This window comes from Myotis myotis, unplaced genomic scaffold (genome assembly GCF_014108235.1).
Source record: "Myotis myotis isolate mMyoMyo1 unplaced genomic scaffold, mMyoMyo1.p scaffold_m19_p_1, whole genome shotgun sequence".
Lineage (NCBI taxonomy): Eukaryota > Metazoa > Chordata > Mammalia > Chiroptera > Vespertilionidae > Myotis > Myotis myotis.
In genome coordinates, this window is record NW_023416313.1 from 77,723,181 (window position 1) to 77,749,512 (window position 26,332).

General features: G+C 45.2%; 1 protein-coding gene across 2 annotated transcripts in view; it reads left to right on the plus strand.

The window, feature by feature from the left end:
• The first annotated feature begins 6,421 nt into the window (after nucleotides 1–6,421).
• GDI2 (GDP dissociation inhibitor 2) overlaps nucleotides 6,422–26,332 on the plus strand; it is a 45,416-nt gene continuing 25,505 nt past the window's right edge. Inside the window, exons 1-2 of one of the 2 annotated variants that reach the window (XM_036342207.1) lie at nucleotides 6,422–6,698; nucleotides 24,668–24,775. In XM_036342207.1, the coding sequence (XP_036198100.1) occupies nucleotides 6,654–6,698; nucleotides 24,668–24,775 (153 nt within the window). In that variant the 5' untranslated portion in view covers nucleotides 6,422–6,653. Of the gene's footprint in view, nucleotides 6,699–16,775; nucleotides 16,795–24,667; nucleotides 24,776–26,332 lie in introns of those variants that run through there. The other variant, XM_036342208.1, reaches the window with a different exon arrangement.

Sequence of the window (26,332 nt, forward strand, 5' to 3'; positions counted from 1 at the left end):
GATCCCCTTGAGTGACAGAACTCTGCAGGGTGGGGCCACAGGGAGTGGACACCAGGCCAAGTGATTTGACAGGTGCGTGTGTGGGGTGCAGGCTGGGTGCTTGAGACGGGGAAGACGGTTCTCTTTTCACTGAATGTCTACCAAGAACTTCTCCAGAAAAGGAGCGCCGCCCTGCTGATTGCAGCCAGCAGACCCTTCCGCGGGCTGAGCACTGTCTAGGTAGAGTGGCATTGCCAGCAGTTGCAGGACCAGGCAGTGCAATCCCCAGGCTGGTGCTGTAACAATACAAGTGCTGGACCCTGGGCAGGTGGCGTCTGGGTCTCTAGCAGACTCTCCCTCCCGCCCCGCCCCGTCCCCAGACAGACTGAATCCCCACTGACTTTCACCACTAGAGGCTATTCAGGCTCCTCTTCCCATCTCTGTTGCTCTGAGTTGGGGATCCATGTGTGAGGTTGCGCCCCACACACCTGGGGGGAGGGAGTTTTGCAGCCAAGATATCCCTCTGGCCGAAACCGGTTTGGCTCAGTGGATAGAGCGTCGGCTTGAGGACTGAAAGGTCCCAGGTTCGATTCCGGTCAAGGGCATGTACCTGGGTTGCGGGCACATCCCCCAGTGGGGGATGTGCAGGAGGCAGCTGATCGATGTTCCTCTCTCATCGATGTTTCTAACTCTCTATCTCTCTCCCTTCCTCTCTGTGAAAAATCAATAAAATAAAAAAAAAAAAAAAAAAAAAAGATATCCCTCTGGCTTCTCAGTTGCCACCCCAGGGGTGCAGGGGCCAGCCCTTTCTGTGTCTCTGCCCTTCTCACCCATCTCCATGTGGCTTCTTCTGTAAGTCCTTAGTTAGAATATTTCAGTTCAGCTAGCCTTCAGTTGGTTATTCAGGTTGGTTGCTCTATAATTGAGCTTTAAATCTGGCGGTGGGAGCAGGTGAGTGTGGCTTCTACCTATTCTGCAGCCATTTTGGAAACTGAAATGTTTTCAATATTAATGGTGTTTTCCACTTCTCTCCTCCAACCTCCTCCTTCCCCCACACCCAAGGTTTTCCTCTATCAGGAACTATCTTCTGTGGCTTTTGCTACATGAACTAATTAGTGGTTTTCAAGCCACTTCACTCTAAACAGTATTTGTTGTCTACAAAGTTCCTTGGCAACTGGAATAAGTGGGGTAGAAGATGCAAGAGAAGACAATAATTTGGAGGGGGAGGGGGACTCAATCTGTTGAAGATTAGTCCAGTTTTTTTGTTTTGTTTTGTTCCTTCTGCAGGGCCATAGACTTGAATTGTCAATAAAACTAAACTTTATTAGATTGAGGCTTACTAGCTTTAAATTCAGTTATTTCATCCAATGCCTTCAAGTTAGTCAGTAATTTCTTCTGAATATGGATGAAATATCCTTCACTTAAAACATGGAAACATAGTTCAGCTGATATTCTTTTTTAAAAAGTGAACATCAGAGATAGAAACATCAATGATGAGTGAGAATAATTGATAGGCTGCCTCTTGCATGCCCCACACTGGCGTTCAAGCCTGCAACCTGGGCATGTGCCCCAACCAGGAATCAAACCATGACCTCCTGGTTTGTAGGCCAATGCTTAACCACTGAGCTGTGCCAGTAGGCTCAGCTGATATTCTTGACAGCCTCAACATTCAACGGCTAATGGTAATCTGAGAAAAAGGCTCGTTATTGCTAGTGGTTTTTTTTTTTAAAGGGTCAGTATTTCATGTCAGTTCAAAATATAGGTAAGTTTATAAAAGCAGAGCCAGAGGAAGCTCATGCTTTCTGCCATGCGAGGACACAGTGAAAAGACAGCACAAACCAGGAAGAGAGCCCTCACCAGACACACCTTAATCTTGTGCTTCCTAGTCTCCAGAACTGTAAGAAATAAATTTCTGTTGTTTATAAGGATATACCCATATATAAAAGCCTAAGCAACTGAATGACCAAATGACTGGCCGACCAGTTGCTATGATGTACACTGATCACCAGGGGCAGACACTCAATGCAAGAGTTGCCCCCTGGTGATCAGTGCACTCCCACAGTGGGAGCGCCACTCAGCTGACTGATGGGTGCCAGACTCTGGGCTCACAGCTGGTGAGTGCAGCTGCATGGCATGAGCCTCTCCTGCCTCCATGGCAGCATGCTACCAAGCTGCAGTGGCAGGTGCAGTGGCAAGTGCAGCAGGGCTGGGATGTGTGGGAGCAGCGTGACGCCCAGCTCAGGGCTCCTGCCCAGTTGCCTGCTGCTTTGCGCACTACTACATCCCTTAGGGGATGGATTGAGCCAAAACCAGCAGTCCGACATCCCCTGAGGGGTCCCGGTTTGCAAGAGGGTGCAGGCCAGGCTGAGGGACCCCACTGGTGCACGAATCCGTGCATCAGGCCTCTAGTATAAATATCCATGGTGACTCCTGATTACTTAGAGAGCAACAGCAGTACCTTCTTAAGCCATCATCTGCTTAGCCACCAAAAGTCAGTTACACTCACTATTACACAATTTGTTCAGCAGTCTAGTAAACTTTGCACTTGAGTTTTGTCTATTTATAAAAACTTATTTGGTCACTAATGAATACAAATCCAATTAAGTTGTAGTAAATATAAACTGCTTTCCCTCTTCCCAAGAAAGGTGCATTGTCCAATATAACATACCTTCTCAAACTCTCCTTATGGGGCAAAGAAACATTGTAAAAAGTTGTTACATTCTTTCTTGAATCTGAATGATTTAACTATGAAGGAAGGCAGTTCTGTTTAGCAAGATTCAGTTTGAATAGCTCTTATACAGCTGATATTTGATAGTAAATCTTGAAGGAAATACAAACTTTCTTCCTGCTGAGTATGCAGGCCTATCACAGGCTAAAAACTGGTTGTCAAGGCCTTGAGGAAAATCACTTGTACAGGCCTTTATACTAGAGGCCCGGTGCATGGATTCGTGCACATTAAAAGGAAATTAATTAGAAGATGGCCAGCAGGGCGGGACTGGGTGGGGCAGTCAAACAGTCAGATGGTCGCTTAGGCTTTTATATATACACCAGAGGCCCGGGGCATGAAAATCATGCACGGGTAGGGTCCCTAGGCCTGGCCAGTGATCAGGGCCAATCGGGGCCTTCCTTCCCCAGCTGCTGGCTGCCGGCCAGGGCCTTCCTTCGTTCTGCGCCGCCCCCTGGAGGTCAGTGCACCTCATAGTGAGCGATTCAACTTCCAGACTTTGGTCGAACTCCCGAGGGTACACTTTGCATATTAGCCTTTCATATATATAGATTTGAGAACACAAGCCTCTGCTTATACATAAAAAAAAAAAAAAGGGTATGTGTGTTGGAGGTAGTATGGGTCATGAAGGCAAACAAGGGAACTTTTCTTCTATGCTCATGGCCTACTAGTAAACCTATTCATATACTGATTAGCTACTATTTTAATAGTTGGTTTTAGTAATAGCTCTCAGTAGGCACAGACTTAATTCCTAATAAAATCTGGCCTTCCCCCTATTTATGCTGATTATTATTATTATTTAATGGTGTAGCAAGTTTATTACAAAATTTGAGAGAGCCAAATACTTTAATAAGAACCCCCACGGCCCTAGCCAGTTTGGCTCAGTGGATAGAGCGTCAGCCTGTGGATTAAAGGGTCCCAGGTTCGATTCGGGCCAAGGCTACATGCCTGGGTTGTGGACTCGCTGCCTCCTCCCACAGTATGGGGTGTGCTGGAGGCAGCAAATCAATGATTCTCGCTCATCGTTGATGTTTCTCTCTCTCTCCCTTCCTCTCTGAAATCAATGAAAAACGTATATTTAAAAAAATAATAATAAGATCCCCCACAAACATGGGAGCAAAGGAGAGCAGGGGAGGGAGAAGGGCCCCAGATAAAACAGTCTAGTCTCTGAGGTTTCATTCAGGTGGGGGCTGAGGAGTAGACGCACAATAAAGGCAGCCTTTCCTCTTGACCTCCAGGCTGTCCTCCAGGCTCAGCAGGTGTTTTGGATAAGACGCTTCTGAAGGCCATGGAGAAGCTGGATACCCTCCTGATGTGAATCCCATGCAGAGAATGCCTCTGTAGTTTGTACACTTCCATTATCCGCTGGACCAAGTGGGGAGGGGGCGGGGAGAGAAACATCAATGTGAGAGAGACACATCTATTGGTTGCCTCCTGCACACACCTGCTACTCAGGTAGGTCCCTTGACTAGGAATTGAACCCACGACCCCTTGGTGTGCAGGCCAACACTCCACCACTGAGCCAGGGAATAGCAATTCTTTTCTTCTTTTTTTTTTTTTAAATATATTTTGATTTTTTACAGAGATGAAGGGAGAGAGATAGAGAGCTAGAAACATCGATGAGAGAGAAACATCGATCAGCTGCCTCCTGCACATCTCCCACTGGGGATGTGCCCGCAACCCAGGTACATGCCCTTGATCGGAATCGAACCTGGGACCTTTCAGTCCGCAGGCCGACGCTCTATCCACTGAGCCAAACCGGCTTTGGCAGCAATTATTTTCTTTAACATTTCTCTCCTAATGTCTCAGCTTTGTGTAAAGGGAATCTTTAGAGGGATTAGCCTGTGAGGTTTTCCTTCTCTAACACTTTAATTTTTACCTTACATCAGTGATACTCAGTTCCTATCCAAATGGGGTCATTTAATCAATTTTAGACAGATGTTTACAAATTACAGTCAGTGATTAGGAAGGAGAAAAGTGCATTTTAACAAAAGCTTCCAGTCTATGAGTTAATTATACCCATTTATAAAAATGGTATTAATAATTACTTAAGAAATAATGCCAATAGAACATTTTCTTAGCATAATGATCTCTTTCAGCAAGGTAAATACAGTCACAAAGATAAGACATTTAATGTAAAACTGTCAAGGCAAAAAAACCAAGCTTAAAAAACAAAACCAGCAATCATCTTTTCCAGTATGCTACATCAATTATACACTCGCTGTGCCCAAATGAGCATATAGCTTAAAATAATTGGTTTTTCTTGACCCTGTAATTTGCTTAGTTTGGCAGGGAGGTGAACAATAAATTTAACTTGTTCTCGGGGGTAGGAAGGACTTTTTGCTTTACTGTGCCTGGCTCTTCCTGAAAGAGGTTTGAACTCCTTAATCCTTTCAATGGATCGAGACAAATCCCGGAGAGCTGCTCCTTCAAATCTTGAAGTACTTCATCACATCTTCTTGGGAATTTCTTTAACTGCTTTACCTCTGAAACCTCTCCTTGCTGCTCAGAGGCCACGCATAGTTGAGTTCTTTCCAGGTCATCCTGCATGGTGTCTATGAGCACACACCAGCTCATTACTGGGTGCTTACTAGTACTAAGGATTATTTTTAATTAAAAAATTTTTTAAAAATTTATTGACTTGAGAGAGGGTGGTGGAAACATCAATTAAAAATATTTTTATTGATTTCAGAGAGGAAAAGAGAGATAGAAACATCAGTGATGAAAATCATTGATTGGCTGCCTCCTGCACGCAGCAACCTGGGCTTATGCCCTTAACTGGAATGGAACCCGGGACCCTTCAGTCCGCAGGCCAATGCTCTATGCACTGAGCCAAACCATCTGGGGCCGTTGATTTGTTTTCCCACTTATTTATGCATTCCTGGGTTGATTCTTCTATGTGCCCTGACCAGGTATCGAACCTGCAACCTTGGCTATAGGAACAACGCACCATCTGAGCTACCTACTCCGCTAGGGCCATACTAAGGTTATTTTTTAAAAGGAAGTTGTTTTTTTTCTTCTAAATTTCCTAAGGCCGCACGTGGGTGGGCGACACCAAGCAAGAATTACACAGGCCGGGGGAAAAAAGATTAAAAAAAGTGATTTCTGAACTCCTTAAAACACGTTAGGTTCTCTCGCCTTTAGAAAAGAGGCAGGCTAGAAAAAAAAAAAGTTGCAAATGACAATCGCATTTGACAACCCCAGGCGCTGCCAAGGGAGAGATCCGGGGCGGGCCTCCGCCGGCCGCAGCGGGGGTCAGGCCACTTTACGCAACCTCCCGGGGGGCGGGCCTGACCCGAGCCGGCCGCCCGCACCTGCCCAGACCCCGCCGCCTGGTTCCGGCCCACGTGGCCGGCGCAGGCTCAAAGTCCAATGGTGCCTCGGGGCGTCGGCTGCCACACGGCGGCGGGAGTAACGAACAGGTCAGCCACTCTCCGGCGGCGAGCACGCTTCCTCCCCAGCCCTCCAGGGCGGCGCGTGACCATCTCCGCTCCCAATCACGGTTGGAGCTGACCGAGCGCGGTACCGGAATCCAAGCCAGGGACGTCCCACCCTCATCCCGCGAGAACTCGGAAAGGAAAAAATGTTGGGCGGGCGATGAGGAAGTGGCCAATGAGAGAGTGAGAAGGGTATGATGGGCGGCTCTCCGTGCTCCTCCTCTGCGCCCCGCCCGGCAGCGGAGGTCCGGCTCGCCGCCCGCCTGCCCCTCCCCTTTCCGCCCTCCCTCCCCTCCCGGCCCGGCCCTGCTCTTCTCTTCCCGTCTGAGGTGGCGGCTGGCTTCCCTCCTCTGCAGCTCTGTTCTCCCTCTCCTCCCGACTTCCCTTTCTCCTCGGCCCGAGGCCGGCCTGAGCGCTAGCCCCGCGTCCTCGGGGTGGTCATATAACCCCTGCCCCTCCCAGTATCCGGCGCTTTCTCCGTTCTCTGGGCTTCTGTCCGCGCCTGCCCCGCCATGAATGAGGAGTACGATGTGATCGTGCTGGGCACCGGCCTGACGGTGAGTGCTGAGTTCTGGGCGGCGGCGGCGCCCTGAAGACGGGGAGGGAGGGCGTGCAGGCCCGGCGCGGGGGAAGGGAACTGGGGGCCGGCCCGCACTGCGCCCCTTCTTCCGGGCCGCGGGAACCCCGGCCTGCGCCTCCGGGTTTCCTTGTGGATCCTCTCGCCGTCTTTCCGTGTCTGTTTTTGGAGGGGAGTCGGGAAAGGGCGTCGGGCTGGGTGCGAGGGGCACGTTCCGCCGCGTGTGGATCGGAGCGGGTCGGCTCTCGCTGTGGAAGGAAAGATGCAAAACTCACGCAAGTTCGTGATTCGATGAGCAGTCACCGCGGAATGGCAGTGGGTGGGAAACGAGTTTCACTCTGCTACGGAAGAGACCCCAGAAAGCCGGGCTTGGGGGAGTGCCTTCCCACCTCCCTGACGGGGGGACGGCCTCTCCCGAGTGGAGACGGAAAAGGCTCCGGGCGGGGCGGGGGGAGGCGGGGGGTGGAAGCCGCTCTCAGTAGCATTTCCTACTCGGCCTGCAGCCCCTGCTAGTCCGTCTTCAGCTGCCGACGCCAGGCACCAGGCTTTGTGACAGGTCCTTGGATAGTTACTGTTTTGTGATTGTTAGAGTTCCGTTCACCCAATTTTTGGAGAACCTTCGTTTTCTTATTCCCTCTCCCCCCTCTCTACATGAGGAGCATTAGCCATTATTTTTTAACCACCCTCCAGTCCCACTTCCTGAGCGTCTGTAGACTTGGAAATGAGTTTCCTCCAAACTTGTCAATGAAAATGCTTTCTCACTTGACCTTTGCCATCTTTTCCTTTTGTTCCGTCTGTTCCATGCCTCCATTGTCTTCTTTATGCTTTCCCCTGAGCAATGATTGGTGGTGAATTTCTAGAGGCCAAGTTCTCCACTACTACGCGCTGTAGGAAGTTAGAAGATAAAGCAATAACATAGAGAATGCGAGAGTAATGTGAATAGCACTTGTTCCAAAGGCCAGGGTAAATTTATTTTTCTGGGTGCCTGCCTGCTTAGAAACCTTTAATAGTATTCTGCAAATAATGCAGGCAGGTGAGTTGTATCTTGTACTTCTCTCTCTCTGATAAGAAAATGAAGATTATTCATCTTGTAAAAGAAATCCATTTGAAAAGAGGAAGAGAGGACCATTTTCATTATCAAAATTTATTTTGGCCCTGGCCGGTGTGGCTTGGTTGGAGCGTCCTCCCATAGAAAAGTTTCGGGTTCGGTCCTCCCTCCGCAGCCAATTGATGCTTCTCTCTCACATGGATATTTCTCCCTCTCTCCCTTTCTCCCTCCAAAATCAATAAATATATCCTTGGGTGAGGACTAAAAAAAAAAATTTTTTTTTTTTAAATTTGAAATTCTGACTTTGGGCTACTTCATCTTAATAAGATGAACACTGATGTATATATAGTATGTTCTATAGAATCTGACCTCAAAGTTCCAAATAATTTAATGTAACCCACCACTTCAAATTTGTTGAAATATGTTATCTCTCAGGATCAAATTAATGTTTTTTTTTTTTTTTCAGGTAACACCTCTAATTCACTTTTAGATTTCTCTAGATAAGAAAAAAACCTTTGAACTTTCATTTGGCTAATTTTTTAGTAGGAGGTTGTTAGGAACCAGAATGGCATATATCTGGCCTGTCATTTTTCTGTTTATAGTGATTTGTGGTGAGTGCTGAATACTTATTTCTGAATGCTTCATTATGTTTGACCTGTCCAGAAATATACCTGTGACTGGCTATGAAATGGTACCAAATAGATGAGGTTACTTACCTACATAGCTGTTTCGTCATTTCGTCAATGTGAGATATTAGGTTGAAATTCACTTTTGGTGGTGAGTTGGAAGATTGTTAGTTGCCTTAAATGAATAGGCCTACCTACTGCAGGTTTTTTAAAGCTTTTTAAAGTGCCTGTTTGGGAGTTTGAACTAAGCTTAGTAGTTTGTGATGATGGATCTTGCCCATTGGCAGCATATTGTAAGAGCCAAGTAGTTCCACAGTTTTTCCATGGTTATGGCTAGTCTTCAGATTTGCTCTTGATAAAGGTCACTTGAACGGGAACAAATGAGTGCAGATTTGTCATCGTGCCTGTTTCTACATGCCTAATTCAGAACATTACTTTGTATCAAAGATGCAGTCTTATTGCACAATGACCAAGTTAAGATAAGTACACTTTAGATACTCATTTAGATTGTGATGAGTGGTAGATACATACTTAACTATAAATCAGACCAGTTTTCTGTAATTCTATAGCTATGATAATATAATAATCCCTATAAACCTTTCTAGATTGTTTCATAAGATATTCTTTGAGAATTATATAAATTCTGAGCATCATTGATGGGAGCAGCAGTGATGGGATAATTTTGGTAAGTCTTTTACCCTTATTTTTACTGATACAAGGACTTTGGTTACTTAATGTGAAATTAAGAGACCACCAAAGTTAAAAACCCTCAAATTAAAATTAACTTTGAGTGTTTGGAGTGAACATACCATTTACTTTTTTTAAGTTTTGGTTTATAAATATTTAGTGCCTGAGATTTAAGAACCTAAAAACAGTCTCAGTAATGGGTACCAAATATTACATGATGCCAGCATGTGAAGTATTTTTAGTGCGTTTAACTTGATACTTTTAAAATAAAGTGTAAGAAAGTGTTGGAGTTTTTCTGCTTGCCTAGTGTTGTCATTGTTTTGTATTGGTTGTTAGAAAATAAGGTCATATTAATTCACAAATACTGATAGTAACTTTAATAAAGAAGGTATAAGAGTATTTGGTATGAATTAGAGCAAAATTTTCATCCTCTGTCTATGATAATTGGAATATTTTGTGTAGTAATTGAATTTTCTAAGGAATTGAGAGGGTTATACCTTTAAAGAACTACAACTTTTAGATAAAAGCCTTCCAAGTGATATAACAACTTCTTTAACAAACTGAAGGACAGAATTTACTTGATCACTAAGATTTCACATCATGAGGTTGATTACTGTGTTATGCTAGAACATGGTGAAGCCACGGAGACCTAGTGAGGAACTTGGCCCTTCTTACTCAGTTAGTCCGAGACTGCTTAGCTTTGTGAATTCTTCAGTCTACTTTTCATATTCCCCTTTGGTAACTTTGCTGTTAGGATGGAGACTTTTACTTTTCTTTGATTTCAGGGTGTATAGACAGCCTCTGACTACCTAATTTGCTACTTCTGATTGACTTTGGGCTTGGCAGTAAATTCATGAATCTTCTTAAAAGTAGTAAATAAAATAAGGGTAACTAGCTCCACAGTGTACTACCAAAATATTTGTTCTACATAGTAATTCTAGTAAGGAGTTATGAATATAAACTGTACTTTAGTGATATTAATCCAGATTATTCTTTGATACAAAGTAATGTTCTGAATTAGGCATGTAGAAACAGATTGTATTTTAAAGCATTGTATGTTTTAAAAAATTGTTTTACATCTCAGACATAATTTCCTCCCTTCCTCTGTTAAAATTTTATGATTTCCAAGAGGAAATCAATTAAAAAAACTTTTTAAATTGCATCTTAGATTTGCTTGAAAATCCTTGACATTGCTGTGTTAGACTTCAGTAGGCAAAGGACTTTACCCATTGAATTTGTGATCTTGGTCCCATATGTCTTACTTTTGGAAGGTAAAAATATCTTGTAGGTAGTCTCTAATTTTTTAAAAATATATCTTTATTGATTTCAGAGAGGAAGGGAGAAGGAGAGAGAGAACCATCAGTGATGAGGGAGAATCATTGATTGGCTGCCTCCTGCACACCCCACACTGGGGATCAAGCCCGCAACCCAGGCATGTGCCCTGACTGGGAATCGAACTGTGACCTCCTGGTTCATAGGTTAATACTTAACCACTGAGCAACGTTGGCTGAGCTAAGTAGTCTCTATTTTTAATCAGCCTTATGCATACTGGCCCAAAAGAATAGAAGTAAAATCAGATATTTTAGCAAATAGAAGTAGTAGTGTGACATTTGGTTTGAAGGATCACTTGGTAAATGTTGGTTCACATACATGATAATCTGCAGTATAGGCATACCTCAGAGATATTGCCAGTGGAGGGTCTTTTTGCCTTCAATTTGTAAAAATTTCAACATCTGTGAAGGACAATGAAACAAGGTATGCCTGTACCTCTGTTTCCCTTTCATTCATTATACCTTATTAAAGACTCTCACTGGAGTAATGGCTTCCCCAAATTCAATTATTTAAACTACCTGTGACTGTTGTGATTCATTATGGGTAATAAGGTAAACACACCTGTCTGTAAGTAGCTTTTCATGTAGGAGGTTAACTATAAGAGTTAATATGAGAAAGTACTAAGTGCCAGAAGAGAGGTGTACATGAGGAATTCAGGGTAATACAGAAAACCTTCTTCAAGAGAGGAAGCTGGGCCCTGGCTGGATAGCTCAGTTGGTTAGAATATCTTCCCCTTACACCGGGGTTGCGGTTTAGATCCCCAATCAGGGCACATATAAGAATCAACCAATGAGTACAAATTAATAGTTACAAAAAAGTCACAGGGATGTAAAGTAAAGCTGCAGGAACAGAGTCAATAATACTGCGATAACCATGTATGGTGCCATTGGGTACTAGAAATATCAAAGAGAACACTGTGTAAAGCAAGCATGTCAAACTCAAAGGCTAACAACGGGCCAAATAAACAAGGTTTAAGTTTACCTGGGCCGTAAAAAAACAAAAGCTTCAATTTTCCTAGAAATGTAGGTTTATTTCGATAGAGACATGCTGAATGAATACAAAGGGCTGAAATAAATGAGTCATCGTTAACATAAAATAATAGAACATTTTAATAAAAATTAATATTTTTTGACTTACCAGACACTGAATAACTGCACAAATTAATAAGCGTAATGCAAATAAACCTATTTTTCTTGTTCTCCGAAAGCAAAATATTTCCTGTTGTGCACACCAAGCAAGTCAGTCCAAGACTAATGACCTGGCAGTTGGCTGCTAAAATAGTCACTGCTAGTATTAGTGGAGAGAAATGGTGTGCCTGTGCATAAAGGAAATGAATGCAACACAATAATAGTAATCAGTCATAAGTGAACATTGTAGTTCATTATTAATAATTATGTATAACAGGATATTGTAAAAATTAAGTTACACAATTTTCAAAACTTTTCTTACATACCCGTTATGTGCCCTTGACCGGCTGGGCTGCAAAAATACTTGTTGTGGACCACATGCAGCCTGTGGGCTGGAAGTTTGACATGCTTGGTGTAAAGTATATGATTGACTAACCACCAAACTACTCTGAAACCAATACAAAATAAAATTGAAATTGAACTATATAATAAAAGGGTAATATGCAAAGTGACCGAACAGCAGAATGACCAGTCGCTATGTTGCATACTGACCATCAGGGGGCAGATGCTCAACACTGGAGCTGCCCCCTGGTGGTCAGTGTGCTCCCACAGGGGGACCGCTGCTCAGCCAGAAGCTGGGCTCACGGCTCACAGCTGGTGAGCTCAGCAGCGGTGGCATATGTGTGTGTGTGTGTGTGTGTGTGTGTGTGTGTGTGTATAAATATATATATATACACATACATACACACATGCACACATATACACACACGTATATATACACACACACATACATATATATTTATTGATTGATTTCAGAGAGGCAGGGAGTGGGAGAGAGATAGAAACATCAATGATGAGAGAGAATCATCGATCAGCTTCCTCCTGAACGCCCCCTACTAGCGATCAAGTCCACAACTCAGGCATGTGCCCTGACCTGGAATCAAACTACGACGTCCTGGTTGATGCTCAATCCTGAGCCACACCGTCTGGGCTTCTCTGGCTTTAATATGCTTTGCTTGTTATTATGTTTTCACCAGATAGGTAATGGTAGATTTTAAATTTCAGTTGTTAATTTTGGAAGATAGTAAAATTTTAGGATCACTAATGTGTTTTCTATGCCCAGATATAACAAATTTTTATCGGTGAATACTTTTTATTAGTGAAACTTCATGTTTTAAAGCAAAATTTTAAAGTGTCACGTTTGTGCTATTATGTATTTTATTCTTTTGGCAATGTAAAAGCATTCTTTTTCAGAGGAGTTTAGAAAAATTAGTGGGCCTGTAGGTTTTTAATTAGCTTTTGTCATATTAGCTCCAGCTGATGCCTTTAAAGGTAGCTAGTATCAGCTCTTCAGACTTAGCTGAATCTTTATATGATTGGACCCTTTGTTAGGCCTCAGCCTTCAGTGCTTGCTAGAGGAACTATGGTTTAGTGAGTGGGTCATGCTTATTTGCAATGGAGTGTGAAAAGTTATGTATAGAAGTTCTGCAACACTCAAAGTTGCTTCCTGTGATTTTGCTTCCAAAAGTTGAACCCTGAAGTCTACTTTTGTCAGCTGGAAATGTGACTTGGCTTCCATTTATATCGTAACCTATTTTTGAGATAAATATTATTCTACTTTCATATAAATTTTACATCATATATGTTAGTGCTTTAGATATTTTTTGGAGTGAATTACTTTCGATAGTATCAGGATTGGTTTTTGTAGGTAAAATGCATTCGGATGTTTATCAGGACATCATTAAGAAAGCGAGACCTAGCCGGTATGGCTCAGTGGTTTGAGTGTCAGCCTGCCTACTGAAGGGTCACAGGTTTGATTCCAGTCAAGGGCTCGTGCCTCATGTCTTAGTTGCAGGCTGGATCCCCAGCCATGGTCGGGGCAGGCACATGTAGCAGGTAACCAATCTATGTGTCTCTCTCACATCAGTGTTTCTCCCTACCCTACCCCACCCTTTTTTTCTCTAAAAATCAGTGGAAAAAATGTCCTTGAGTAAGGATTAACAAACAAAGTAAAAGGCAAGCCACAGAGTAGAAGAAGGTATTTGTAATACATATACCCAATAAAGGACTTTATATATCCAGAATATATAATAAACTTTTATATAGCAACTAGTGGCCCAGTGCACAAAATTCATGCACATTAAAAGGAAATTAATTAGAGGAAATATTTTAATATTGCTATTTGCTCTTTCTCTATAATAGAAGTGTCAGAGATGAAAGGAAATTAGTAAAATGTATGTGAAAATCTTCCTTCTGTCAGAGTCTGGGGTGCACCACAGGAAGCAGAGTCAAGTCCCTGCCTTCTCACATTAGCCTCGAAATCACGTGAACCCAGACCTGGGGCCCTCCCTCCCCCCCAATTGGGCTAGATCCAGACCCGGTCGGCCCCACCCCGGGCAATCCTCGCCGGGTGGGGGGCATGGCCTCATGTCGCCTGGCCTGGCACTGGAGTGGGGTGTGTGGCCTGAGGTCCCCCAGCCCGGGGATCCACCTTGAGGTCCCCTGGCCCAGGCCAGGGGGCATGGCCTGAGGTCCCCCATCAAGCCCTGCCGGGCAGGGAGTGCAGCCTCAGGTCCCTTGGGCTGGGGGCATGCCTTGATGTCCCCGTCAAGCCCCGTTGGAGCCGGGGGGCACGGCCTCAGGTCCCCTGGCGCTGGGGTGGGGGTGGACCTGAGGTCTCCCAGGCTGGGGCGGGGGGCATGCCTTGAGGTTCCCTGTCAAGCCCCATGGGCGGGAAGCGTGGCTTGAGTTCCCCCATCAAGCCCTGTGGGTGGAGGGCATGGCCTGAGGTCCCCCATGAAGCCCCACATGGCGGGGGGTGCAGCCTCAGGTCCTCCAGCCTGGCACCGGGGTGTGGGGTGTGGCCTCAGGTCCCCTGTCAAGCCCTGCTGGGGTGGGGAGCGTGGCCTGAGGTCCCCCCAGCCTGGGGCAGGGGGTGCGGCCTGAGGTCCCTTGGCCTGGTGCCGGTGGGGGGGGGAAGGGGACCATGGCTTGAGGTCACCTGTCGAGCCCCACCAGGCAGGGGGCGCAGCCTCAGGTCTCTGCTGATTGCTCATTAAGGCTCATTACGGGAACTCGGCCTCCACTGTGGGTACAGCCATCTTGTGTTATAGAGTCCCTGTCTCTGCTGTGGAAGCAGCCATCTTGATGGTCAATTTACATATTCCCTCTTTATTAGATAAGATAAGAAAAAGACAGAAAGCCCATTTTATTTACTTTTTGATTTTGAGAGGACGTTTAATAAGCTGGGACAGTGAAACAAGGAAGGGCTTAGGATAGAAGAAGCAACAGGACAGAGCCTAGGCAGGGCTGCTTTGGCTCTCTAGAAATTTTATAGGGAAGAAATGAGCCTAGGTGGGGATGCTTTGGCTCACTGGAAAGTTAGAGATAAAGGGCCTTGGAGACAGGTTCAGGGGTTTAGACCAGTATGAGCTTCCACTCTGCCCATTGCTCCCCTAGTTGTAAGTCTCATGGCGACTTAGAGTTTAGGAGATGCACATCTGAGAGGGAAGAAAGACAAAAGATGTGGGTTTGCTCCTGAGAGGGAGAGTGCCCAGAAAGCCCATTTAAAAAATGGGCAAATAGTTCTGGCTGGTTTGACTCAGTGGTTAGAGCCCTGGCCTGAAAATCAAAGGGTCTCAGATTCGATTTCTCATCAAGGGCATGTACCTGGGTTGCAGCTTTGATTCTTGGTCCCAGGTGGGGTGCGTGCATGAGGCAACTAGTCTATGTGTCTCTCTCACATCCATGTTCTCTATCTTTCTCTCCTCTTCCTCCCTCCCACTCTCTCTCTAGAGATTAATGGAAAAAATATAATCAGGTGAGGATTAACACAATAATAAATAAAAATGGGCAAATAATTTGAACTTATCAAAAGAGGATACTGTAATTGTCAGTAAATTATAAATTTGTTATGGGGTGGGGCCACAATATTAGTAACAAAGGAACAGAATTTCCAGAGGATGAGGCCCAGAAATCAGGATTTTAAAAAGATTCCCAGGTGATTCTGATGTACAGCCAAGGTTGAGAACCACTGATCTACAGCTTTGTTATGCAATGTAGTTCATGGATCACCTGCTTCTGCAGCACCTCTTAGAACTTACTAGAATTGCAGGTTAGGTTTCACTCACCCAGGATTAAAAAAAATCAAAATCTACAGTTTAACATGAGCCCCAGGTGATTCTTATGTTTAATAAAATTCGAGCAGCACTCCCTTAATAATGCAGTGGTTCTTGAAATTGGTCCTGCATCAGTAGCATTAGTAGCTCTTGGGAACTGGCGAGAAATGCAAATTCGCAAGCCCTATCCCCAGACCTACTGACTCAGAAGCTCTGGGAATGGGATTTAGCAATCTATTTTAACAGCCCTTCAAGGTGGTGTGGGTGTGCAAACTGAAGTTTGAGAATCTGCTTATAATTTACATTTCTAAGTTCACAGGTGATAGCAACTGGAAAGCACACTTCGAGACCCACTGCTTGCATGGTTAGCCAAACCTGTAAAGGTCTAGATCAGGGGTGGGCAAACTTTTTGACTCGAGGGCCACAATGGGTTCTTAAACTGGACCGGAGGGCCGGAACAAAAGCATGGATGGAGTGTTTGTGTGAACTAATATAAATTCAAAGTAAACATCATTACATAAAAGGGTACGGTCTTTTTTTTTTTAGTTTTATTTATTTCAAACGGGCCGGATCCAGCCCGCGGGCCGTAGTTTGCCCACGGCTGGTCTAGATGGAAAATTTTTAAAGTTTTGCAGGCCATACAGTCAACTGCAGGCACATTACAGTGAAAACAGCCATAGACAATATTTAAACAAATGAGTGTGGGTGTTTACCAGTAAAATCTAATTCACAAAAAGACCTGCAGGCTGTACTTGGCTCATGTACTCTGTTCTGTAGTGATGATTGTAAAAAAATTTTGATGACACACAAAGCATTGATCAGTTGTGTAAACATACTGTTGAATAAAAGGTATATATATATATATATAAATACTAGAGGCCCGATGCACAAAATTCGTGCAAGAGTAGGCCTTCCTTTCCCTGGCTGCTGCCACCGGCTTCCCTCTGGCACCCGAGACCTGGGCTTCCCTCTGGCTGCCGGTAGGCACCCAGGACCGGGGCTTCCCTCGCAGCCTGGCTTTGTCTGGAAGGTTGTCCTAATTAACATATTACGCTTTCATTATTATAGGTATTCTACATGAATCTATTGATTCTGAGTTCAGAAACAGGCAGAACAAATCTTTGCTCTTGGAAGTCATGTGAGTGGCTGGGAGTGGAGGGTGTTATGCCTGGAATAGGGCATGATGGTGGCCTTGTAGGGTTCTTATGTTTTGTTTCTTGATCTAAAGAAGAAATGATTTAACCTCTTGTAGTAAAGTTTGAACCTTATAGTGATTTAAAACATTTAAAAATACTAAAATGAATAGATATAATATGGAGGAAAATTTGAAATACGTGTGAAAATTTTTTATTTTTTTAATCCTCACTTGAGGATTTTTTCCATTGATTTTTAGAGAAAGTAGGAAGGAGAGAGACAGAGAGAAAAACTGATGTGAGAGAGACACATCGATTGATTGCCTCCTGCGTGCCCCTGACTAGGGCCTGGAGCTTGCAAATCAAACCCAGGACCCTTCAGTCCGAGGGCTGATACTTTATTCCAGCGGTTCTCAGCCTGTGGGTCGCGACCCCTTTGGCGGTCGAACGACCCTTTCACAGGGGTCGCCTAAGACCATCCTGCATATCGGATACTTACATTACAATTCATAACAGTAGCAACATTACAGTTATGAAGTAGCAACGAAAATAATTTTATGGTTGGGTCACAACATGAGGAACTGTATTTAAAGGGCCAGAAGGTTGAGAACCACTGCTCTATTCACAGTGTGAAACCGGCTAGGGCTGTGTGAATTTTTAATATTCAGTTTCAAAGTCAGACCTCTATGTAGGTGGAACAGAGATTGTTCTTTATTATCTAGGGCCATTTGGATAAGTTTGAAAAGCACTAAGAATTTTAAAAGGTACATGGAGCCCTGGCTGGTTTGGCTCAATGAATAGAGCGTCCGCCTGCAGACTGAAGGGTCCCAGGTTTGATTCTGGCCAAGGGCACATGCCTGGGTTGCGGGCTCAATCCCCGGTTGGGGGCGTGCAGGAGGCAGCCAATCAGTGATTCTCTCACATCATTGATGTTTCTGTCTCTTCCTCTACATTTCTCTCTAAAATCAATAAAATATACTTAAAAAAAAAAAGGTACATGGAATTTTCTTTGTTCTTTAAAAAAATAACTCTCTGATCACCAAAGCCCCTTGGTATAACAGTTGTGAGTGTATATCCCATCTCTGTGTTTCTCATTAATTGTATTCTTTTTTGTTTTTTTCCCCCAACCTTGATTTTGGTATGTCTTAGTATATCCATGCTTTGTTTACCTTTTTCCTGAGAGTGGTCTTTTATACTCCTCTGTCACTTTTCAATTTATTTATTTACTTATTTTTAAAATATATTTTATTGGTTTTTTACAGAGAGGAAGGGAGAGGGATAGAGAGTTAGAAGCATCGATGAGAGAGAAACATCGATCAGCTGCCTCCTGCACACCCCCTACTGGGGATGTACCTGCAACCAAGGTACATGCCCTTGACCGGAATTGAACCTGGGACCCTTGAGTCCGCAGGCCAATGCTCCATCCACTGAGCCAATCCGGTTAGGGCTATTTATTTATTTTAAAAAATACATTTTTATTGATTTCAGAGAGGAAGGGAGAGGGAGAGGAGAGGTAGAAACATCAGTGATAAGAGAGAATCATTGATTGGCTGCCTCCTGCACGCCCCCTATTGGGGATCAAACCCACAACCTGGGCATGTGCCCTTGACCGGAATCGAACCTGGGACCCTTCAGTTCACAGGCTGACACTCTATCCACTGAGCCAAATTGGCTAGGGCACTTTTCAATTTATTAATGGTTATTCTGGATGCTTCCTTTAGGGCTCCAGTTCTCAGACTCTTTGATCTCAGGATCTGTTGACACTTAAAAATTGAGGACCTTGAAGAGCTTTTGTTTATAAGGGTTTTATCTATTAATATTTATCATATTAGAAATCATCACTGAGAATTTAAAAATATTTATTAATTCACTTAAAGATAACAATGATAAATCCATTAGATGTTAACATGTATAACATTTTATGTTATAACTATATTTCCCAAAACAAAATAAATTTATGAGGAGAATATCATTTGTATATTTTCTGCACATCTCTTTAATGTCTGGCTCAAAAGATTGCTGAATTCCCATCTGCTTTGGTGTTCAGTCTGTTGTGATATATTGTCTTAGCTGAAGTAAATGAAGAAAATCAGGTCTCATACCGATGTGTAGGTGGAAAAGAGAGAAGTGTTTTTGTAGCTTCTCAGATTAGATCATGAATCACACCAAAACACAAGTGGCAGGTTTTTTTGTTTTGTTTTGTTTTTTTTAACATAAATTGCAACAAGATAACTAAAACCACACCAGTGAACATTTAGTATTTTATCATATTAAAATCCATTAATCTATCTTGCACTTTGAATTCCTCTTATTCCCCCAGCATAATATTATTTATTTTATTTTATTATTTAATTTTTTTGAAAAATAGGACCTTTTTAATCGTAATAGCTACTGTTTTTTTTTTAATTAAGTTATTACATATGTGTCCTTATCCCCACATTACCCCCCATCCTCCCCACTCATGCCCTCACCCCCCTGTTGTCTGTGTCCATTGGTTAGGCCTATATGCTTGCATATAAGTCCTTTGGTTGATCTCTCCCCCTCCCCCAGCATGATTTTAAGCATTATTCATTGGTTGTTTGGAAAATACTGGTTTACTGAGTAATGCCGATCTTGAATTGTTGACTCATTTCATTATGCAATACCAGAAACTCATATTTGTTGATGTCATTGCTGATATTGTTTGAAAAGTTCTTTTAAGTATTGGGGATCTGACATATGCCCTGGTGGGGGATGTAAGTTTTCCAGAATTCAAATTTTCATTAAAAATTTTGACTTTTGGGTTTTGGCAACAAATACTGTCAGTTATTTTGAGAAAATGTCTACCAGATACCTAAGTCTGAGTAATCATAGTTTGTTGTTCAATGGTTCTTTCAAATAAAAATGATGGTCCATGAAAAGAGTAGCTAGTTCATCATACAAAAGGCTTTCCTTGAGCCAGAGTGGCTTTATGTGTACATTTAACGGAGGTAATTTTTAAAAAAAATATATATTTTATTGATTTTTTTACAGAGAGGAAGGGAGAGGGATAGAGAGTTAGAAACATTGATGAGAGAGAAACATCGATCAGCTGCCTCCTGCACACTCCCTACTGGGGACGTACCTGCAACCAAGGTACATGCCCTTGACCGGAATTGAATCTGGGACCCTTGAGTCCGCAGGCTGACGCTCTATCCACTGAGCCAAACTGGTTAGGGTAACAGAGGTAATTTTTAATGAAGGACATTAAGTGAAACTGGCCTTGCTATTTTAAACTGTGAGTAACTAGTGGTGCAGAATATAATGACTAGCGTAGTTAAGAGCCACTGCCCTAATTCATTTTATCCAATAGTGATCTTATACTATCAGTGCTAATGTCCACAGAGTGAAAAATAGTTTTATTATGAAAATAGTTTTAAAAACATATATTTCTTAGTGATTTCAGAGAGGAAGGGCAAGGGAGTGAGAGAGAAACGTTGGTGAAGAGAGAGAATCAGAGATTGGGTACCTTCAGCACATCCCACACTGGGGATGGAGCCCACAGCCCAGGCATGTTCCCTGCCCGGGAATTGAACTGTGACCTCCTGGTTCACAGGTTCAGCCACTGAGCCATGCCAGCCGGGCATGAAAATATTGATTTTTTTTTAATCTGCAAGTTTTTATTTATTTTAAACCTTTATTGTTGAGAGTATTAAAGATGTCCTCCTTTATTTCCCCAGTGCCCCTCTCCACCCAGTTCCCACCCCACCCCAGGCCTTCACCACCCTATGGTCTGTGTCCATAGGTAATGAATATCCTATCTAATAAAAGACAAAAAGGGTAATTGACCATACCTTTGCTACACTTCCCATTGGCTAATCAGGGCGATATGCAAATTAACCGCCAACAAAGATGGCGGTTAATTTGCATAGTAGGCTCCAAGCGGTGGAGCGAAGCCAAACGTACCTGAAGCCTGCCAAGCAGTGAGGCCTCACGGCCCCGGGATCAGCGGAGCCAGGAGGCCTCACAGCTCCAGGATCAGCGGAGACGCGAGGCCTCATGGCCCCGGGATGGGCAGAGCCGCGAGGCCTCAAGCCGCGAAGCCTGGCGGCTTTGGGGGCAGGGTCTGGCTGGAGCCCAGCCAGAGCGAAGGCCTGGGTCCCAGGTGCCAGAGGAAAACTGGTGCCAGCAGCCAACGGAAGGGAAGGCCTATTGGACGAATCTCTTCATGCAACAGGCCTCTAGTCTACACTAATAAAAGACAAACATGCAAATTGACCGCACCTTTGCTATGCCTTAAGCCAGCCCACCAGCCAGTCAGAGCGACTATATGCAAATTAACCCAACCAAGATAGCGGACAGCAGCCACGGAGCTGGAGCAAGCAGGAGGCTTGGTTGCCCCAATGATGGAGGAAGCCAAGTTTCCCTCCTGCCCGCCCTGGCTGGCTCTGAGCTCCTCTTAAGGCTACAAAGTTTCAATTATAGAAGGTAAGCCCTAACCGGTTTGGCTCAGTGGATAGAGCGTTGGCCTGTGGACTCAAGGGTCCCAGGTTTGATTCCAGTCAAGGGCATGTACCTTGGTTGCGGGCACATCCCCAGTAGGGGGTGTGCAGGAGGCAGCTGATTGATGTTTCTCTCTCATCGATGTTTCTAACTCTCTATTCCTCTCCCTTCCTCTCTGTAAAAAATCAATAAAATATATTTAAAAAAAGAAGGTAAATAAATCCCAGAATAAAAAAAAAAGAAAAAAGGAGAGGCTGGGAGCTTCCATCTCTGGGGGGGGGGGGAGCTTGGCCAACTTCATCCCCTCACCCAGACTGGCCAGGCACCCCAGTGGGAACCCCCCACCCTAAAGGGGGTGTGGCCAGCCTGAAAACAGCCATCAGCCCCTCATCCAGGCTGGCCAAACCTCCATGGGGTGAGGGTTCCCACTGGGGGCGGGGGGGCTTGACCAGCCTGCAGACAGCCTTCAGTTCCTCACCCAGGCTGGCCAGGCACCCCAGCAGGACCCCCACCCTGATCTGGGACACCCTTCAGGGCAAACCAGCTGGCCCCCACCCTTGCACCAGGCCTCTATCCTATATAATAAAAGGGTAATATGCAAACTGACCCTAACAGCAGAACGACTGGGAATGACTGGTCACTATGACACACACTGATCACCAGGGGGCAGACGCTCAATGCAGGAGCTGCCCCCTGGTGGTCAGTGCGCTCCCACAGGGGGAGCTCTGCTCAGCCACAAGCTAGCCTGACGGCTGCCAGTACAGTGTTGGTAGTGGGAGCCTCTCCCGCCTCCTTAGCAGCACTAAGGATGTCCGACTGCAGCTTAGGCCTGCTCCCGCTGGCAAGTGGACATCCCCCGAGGGCTCCTGGGCTGCCAGAGGGATGTCTGACAGCCAGTTTGGGCCCAATCCCCAGGGGGAGCAGGCCTAAGCCAGCAGGTGGACATCCCCGAGGGAGTCCCAGACTGTGAGAGGGCACAGGCAGGATTGAGGACCCCCCCCGCCCCAGTGCACAAATTTTTGTGCACCGGGCCTCTAGTCCTATCAATAAAAGAGAAACATGGTAATTGACGTATGACCGCTACCCTTCCCATTGGCTAATCAGGGAGATATGCAAATTAACTGCCAGCCAAGATGGCGGCCAGCAGCCAGGCAGCTTGAAACTAACATGAGACTTGCTTGCTTCAGTGACGGAGGACTGCAACGTTCCCTGCCTGCCTTGCTGGCCTCTGAGCTGACAGTTTGAAACATAGTTACAAAAATAGAAGCTAAACAAAACCCCAGAAACCAGCTTTCAGCTAGATGGGATCTCAGACCTGGAGTTGATACAGAGTTTCGATTGTAGAACCTAAACAAACCAGATACCTGCTTTCAGGAGCGGAGGCCTAAGAGCTGGAGCCTCAGAGCTAAAGCTGGCTCAGAATAAAAAAAAAAAAAAAAGAAAAAAAGGAGCAGTTGGGAGCTTCCATCACCCGCCAGCCTGAAAACAGCCCTCAGCCCCTCATCCAGACTGGCCAGGCACCGCAGTGTGGACCCCCACCCTGAAGGGTGTGTGACCAGCTGCAAACAGCCATCATCCCCTCACCCAGGCTGGCCAGGCGCCCCAGTGGGGACCCCCACCCTGATTCGGGACACCCTTCAGGGCAAACCAGCCAGCCCCCACCCATGCACCAGGCCTCTAGTCTATATAGTAAAAGGGTAATATGCCTCCCAGCACTGGGATCAGCGGAGCCGCGAGGTCTCCCGGCACTGGGATCAGCATGACAGGGGGCAGCGCCCAAACCCCCTGATGGCCCTGCGGCTCTGTGTGTGACAGGGGGCGGGGCCACAACCTCCCTATCTGCCCTGCTCTGTTCGTGACGGGGAAGGCGCCCCAACCCCCTGATCGGCCCTGCTCTGTGCCTGATAGGGGGGAGCTCCCCAACCTCCTGATCGCCCTGCGGCTCTGTGTGTGACAGGTTGTGGCGCCCCAACCCCCCCACCCCATGGGCCCTGCTCTGTGTGTGATGGTGTAGAGCCATAACCTCCCCATCGGCCCTGCCCTGAGTGTGACAGTGGCGGTGCCCCAACCCCCTGATTGGCCCTGCTCTGTGGGTGATAGAGGGCGGTGCCCCAACCCCCCCACCCCACGGGCCCTGCTCTGTGTGTGATGGGGTAGAGTCATAACTTCCCCATCGGCCCTGCCCTGAGTGTGACAGTGGTGGCGCCCCAATCCCCTGATCGGCCCTGCTCTGTGGGTGATAGAGGGCGGTGCCCCAACCCCCGATGGGCCCTGCTCTGTGTGTGACAGGGGGGAGCTCCCCAACCTCCTGATGGGCCCTGCTCTGTGGGTGACAGGGGGCAGCGCCCCAACCCCCTGATTGGCCCTCCTCTGTGCGTGACAGGGGGTGGTGTCTCAACCTCCCCATCGACCCTGCCTTGAGTGTGACAGGGGGCGATGTCCCAACCCCCCAATCGGCCCTACCCTGATCGTGACTGAGGGTGGCATCACAACCTCCCAATCCGCCCTGCTCTGTGCATGACGGGGCGGCGCCCCAATTCCCCAATCGGCCCTGCTCTGAGCCTGACCCGGGGCTGCACCTAGGGATTAGGCCTGCCCTCTGCCACCCGGGAGCAGGCCTAAGCCAGCAGGTCGTTATCTCCCGAGGGGTCCCAGACTGTGAGAGGGCACAGGCCTGGCTGAGGGACCCCTCCCTCTCCCCCGAGTGCACAAATTTTTGTGCACCGGGCCTCTAGTCTATATAATAAAAGCCTAAGCAACTGTTATGGTGGAATGAACAGAACAACAGGTTGCTATGATGCGCACTGACCACAAGAGGGCAGACGCTCAATGCAGGAGCTGCCCCTGGTGATCAGTGTGCTCCCACAGGGGGAGTACTGTTCAGCCAGAAGCTGGGCTCATAGCTGGCAAGCGCAGTGGTGGTGGCGGAAGCCTCTCCCGCCTCCATGGCAGTGCTAGGAGCAGTGAGCCCAGTGGTCAGGGGCAGCAAGCAGGTGGGCGGTAAGAAGCGAGGGGTCCCGGACTGTGAGCTGTGAATGGGATGTCCGCTTGCCGGCTGAGGGGACACCCGCAGCCCTGCCAGTGCACGAATTTTGTGCATCAGACCTCTAATATGCATATAAGATCTTTAGTTAATCTCTCCCCACTCCCCTTTCCCCTTCCCTCTGAGATTTGTCAGTCTGTTCCATGTTTCCATGCCTCTGGTTATGAAAATAGTTTTAACTTTGGGACCCACAGGGGTCTACAGATTACACTTTGAACCCTCCTTTAGGGCTTTATCCTTAAAGTACATCATATATTGCACATACCTGGGTGTTAGTTACTAAAACGTTTCATGAGAGGCTTGAAGAAAATGTATCTGTTTGAAACATGCTATAGCACTTTTCTTCTTTTGAAGATACTATGCTTTCCCTGTAGGAATGTATCCTGTCAGGTATAATGTCAGTGAATGGAAAGAAAGTTCTTCACATGGATAGAAACCCATATTATGGAGGAGAAAGTGCATCTATAACACCTCTGGAAGATGTAAGTATTATAATAAATTAATATGCCTTTTATACTTTGAATCTTCTACTTTTTATTTTTTTTAATTGATTTCAGAGAGGAAGGGAGAGGGAGAGAGAGATAGAAACATCAATGATGAGAGAGAATCATTGATCGGCTGCCTCCTGCACACCCTCCACTGGGGGATCGAGCCCACAATCCAGCATGTGTTCTTGACCAGAATCAAACCTGGGACCCTTCAATCTGCAGTCTGACACTCTACCCACTGAGCCAACCCAGCTAGGGCTAAATCTTTTACTTGTGAATCTCAACTTTACTCCTTAGAGGTAATTTGTAATGCTTCATCAAGGGCATTAAGTGAAACTGGCAGTTTTAATTTCTTATTAGATTATCTTTAGCATCATAATTTTCAGGAGCTTCTAGTTTAGGGCTTGCAGAATTGAAATTGTGCCCTTTGTTGCCATCTGGAGCAGTTATCTCTCAAAGTTAATAGAAGTTCAACTTTTGATGAAGCCCTAATGTGTGCCAGACACAATGCCAGTACTTTCCTCATGGTTTGATTTATTTTCCCAGTTACTCAGAGATTTTGTTTATCCCCATTTTTCAGACAAAATAGTCTCAGTGGGGTTAAAATCACAGAAATGGGTTGCGCACCTAGGTTATATGACTCCAAAGCTTAGTTCCTTTTACCATACTGCCCTGTTCCCTACTCTTTGATAACATGGGTATATGAAGCATTTCCAAAGTGTGTTTTGCTAAATATATTTATTTCTCTTTGTGATATTTGTTCTGCACCCACATGTATGGATTTGAGCTGTACTTTTTTTTAAAAAAAATAGGAAATATAGATACCATCAATTACTTCTTAAATAATGACGTAAAATAAACTTAATATTTATATAAAAAAGTTTTCTTCTATATTCAGGAATACAAAGAAATAGAAGGAATAATACTACTGAATGAGAAACCTCCATCTGGATTGAGTTAACATTTTGCTATATTAGCATGCCTTTTTGTGTTACTGGTTTTGAACCATTGGAAGTAATAGACATAATGATACTTGACCTATTTCAGAATTCATTTGCTAATAATAATATTTTCCTATATAATACTGTTACCACATTTAAGAAAATTAATAATATCCAGACCATATTTGAATTTCCCAGGATTCCTCAGAATGTTATTGTTGTATAGTAGTGTTGTTTTTAAACCAGCTTAAACACTGCCTTTGAGTTGTTTCTCCTTATTCTCTTCATCTACTGAAGTCTCTCCACTTTTTCTGTTTCCTTTTGCAAAGTCCAGGCTAGTTTATAAGAAAGTATTGTTAGCTACTTCCCATTGCATCACATCAACAGGCACATAACATCTGGCTGCCCCACTGTTCATGGTGCTAAGTTTGACCCTGGTTAAGATGATTACCACCAGAGCTCTTCATTGTGAATAATCGGTGGGTGATGTGCTGGCACCAGTCTTTCCATGCCTAGTACATTTATTAGCTGATCTTCAGTAAGATGAGCAAGCTCACTGTTCTGTTTTCTTTTTCTGTGAATATATGCAAGGACTTAGGGATTTTTATAG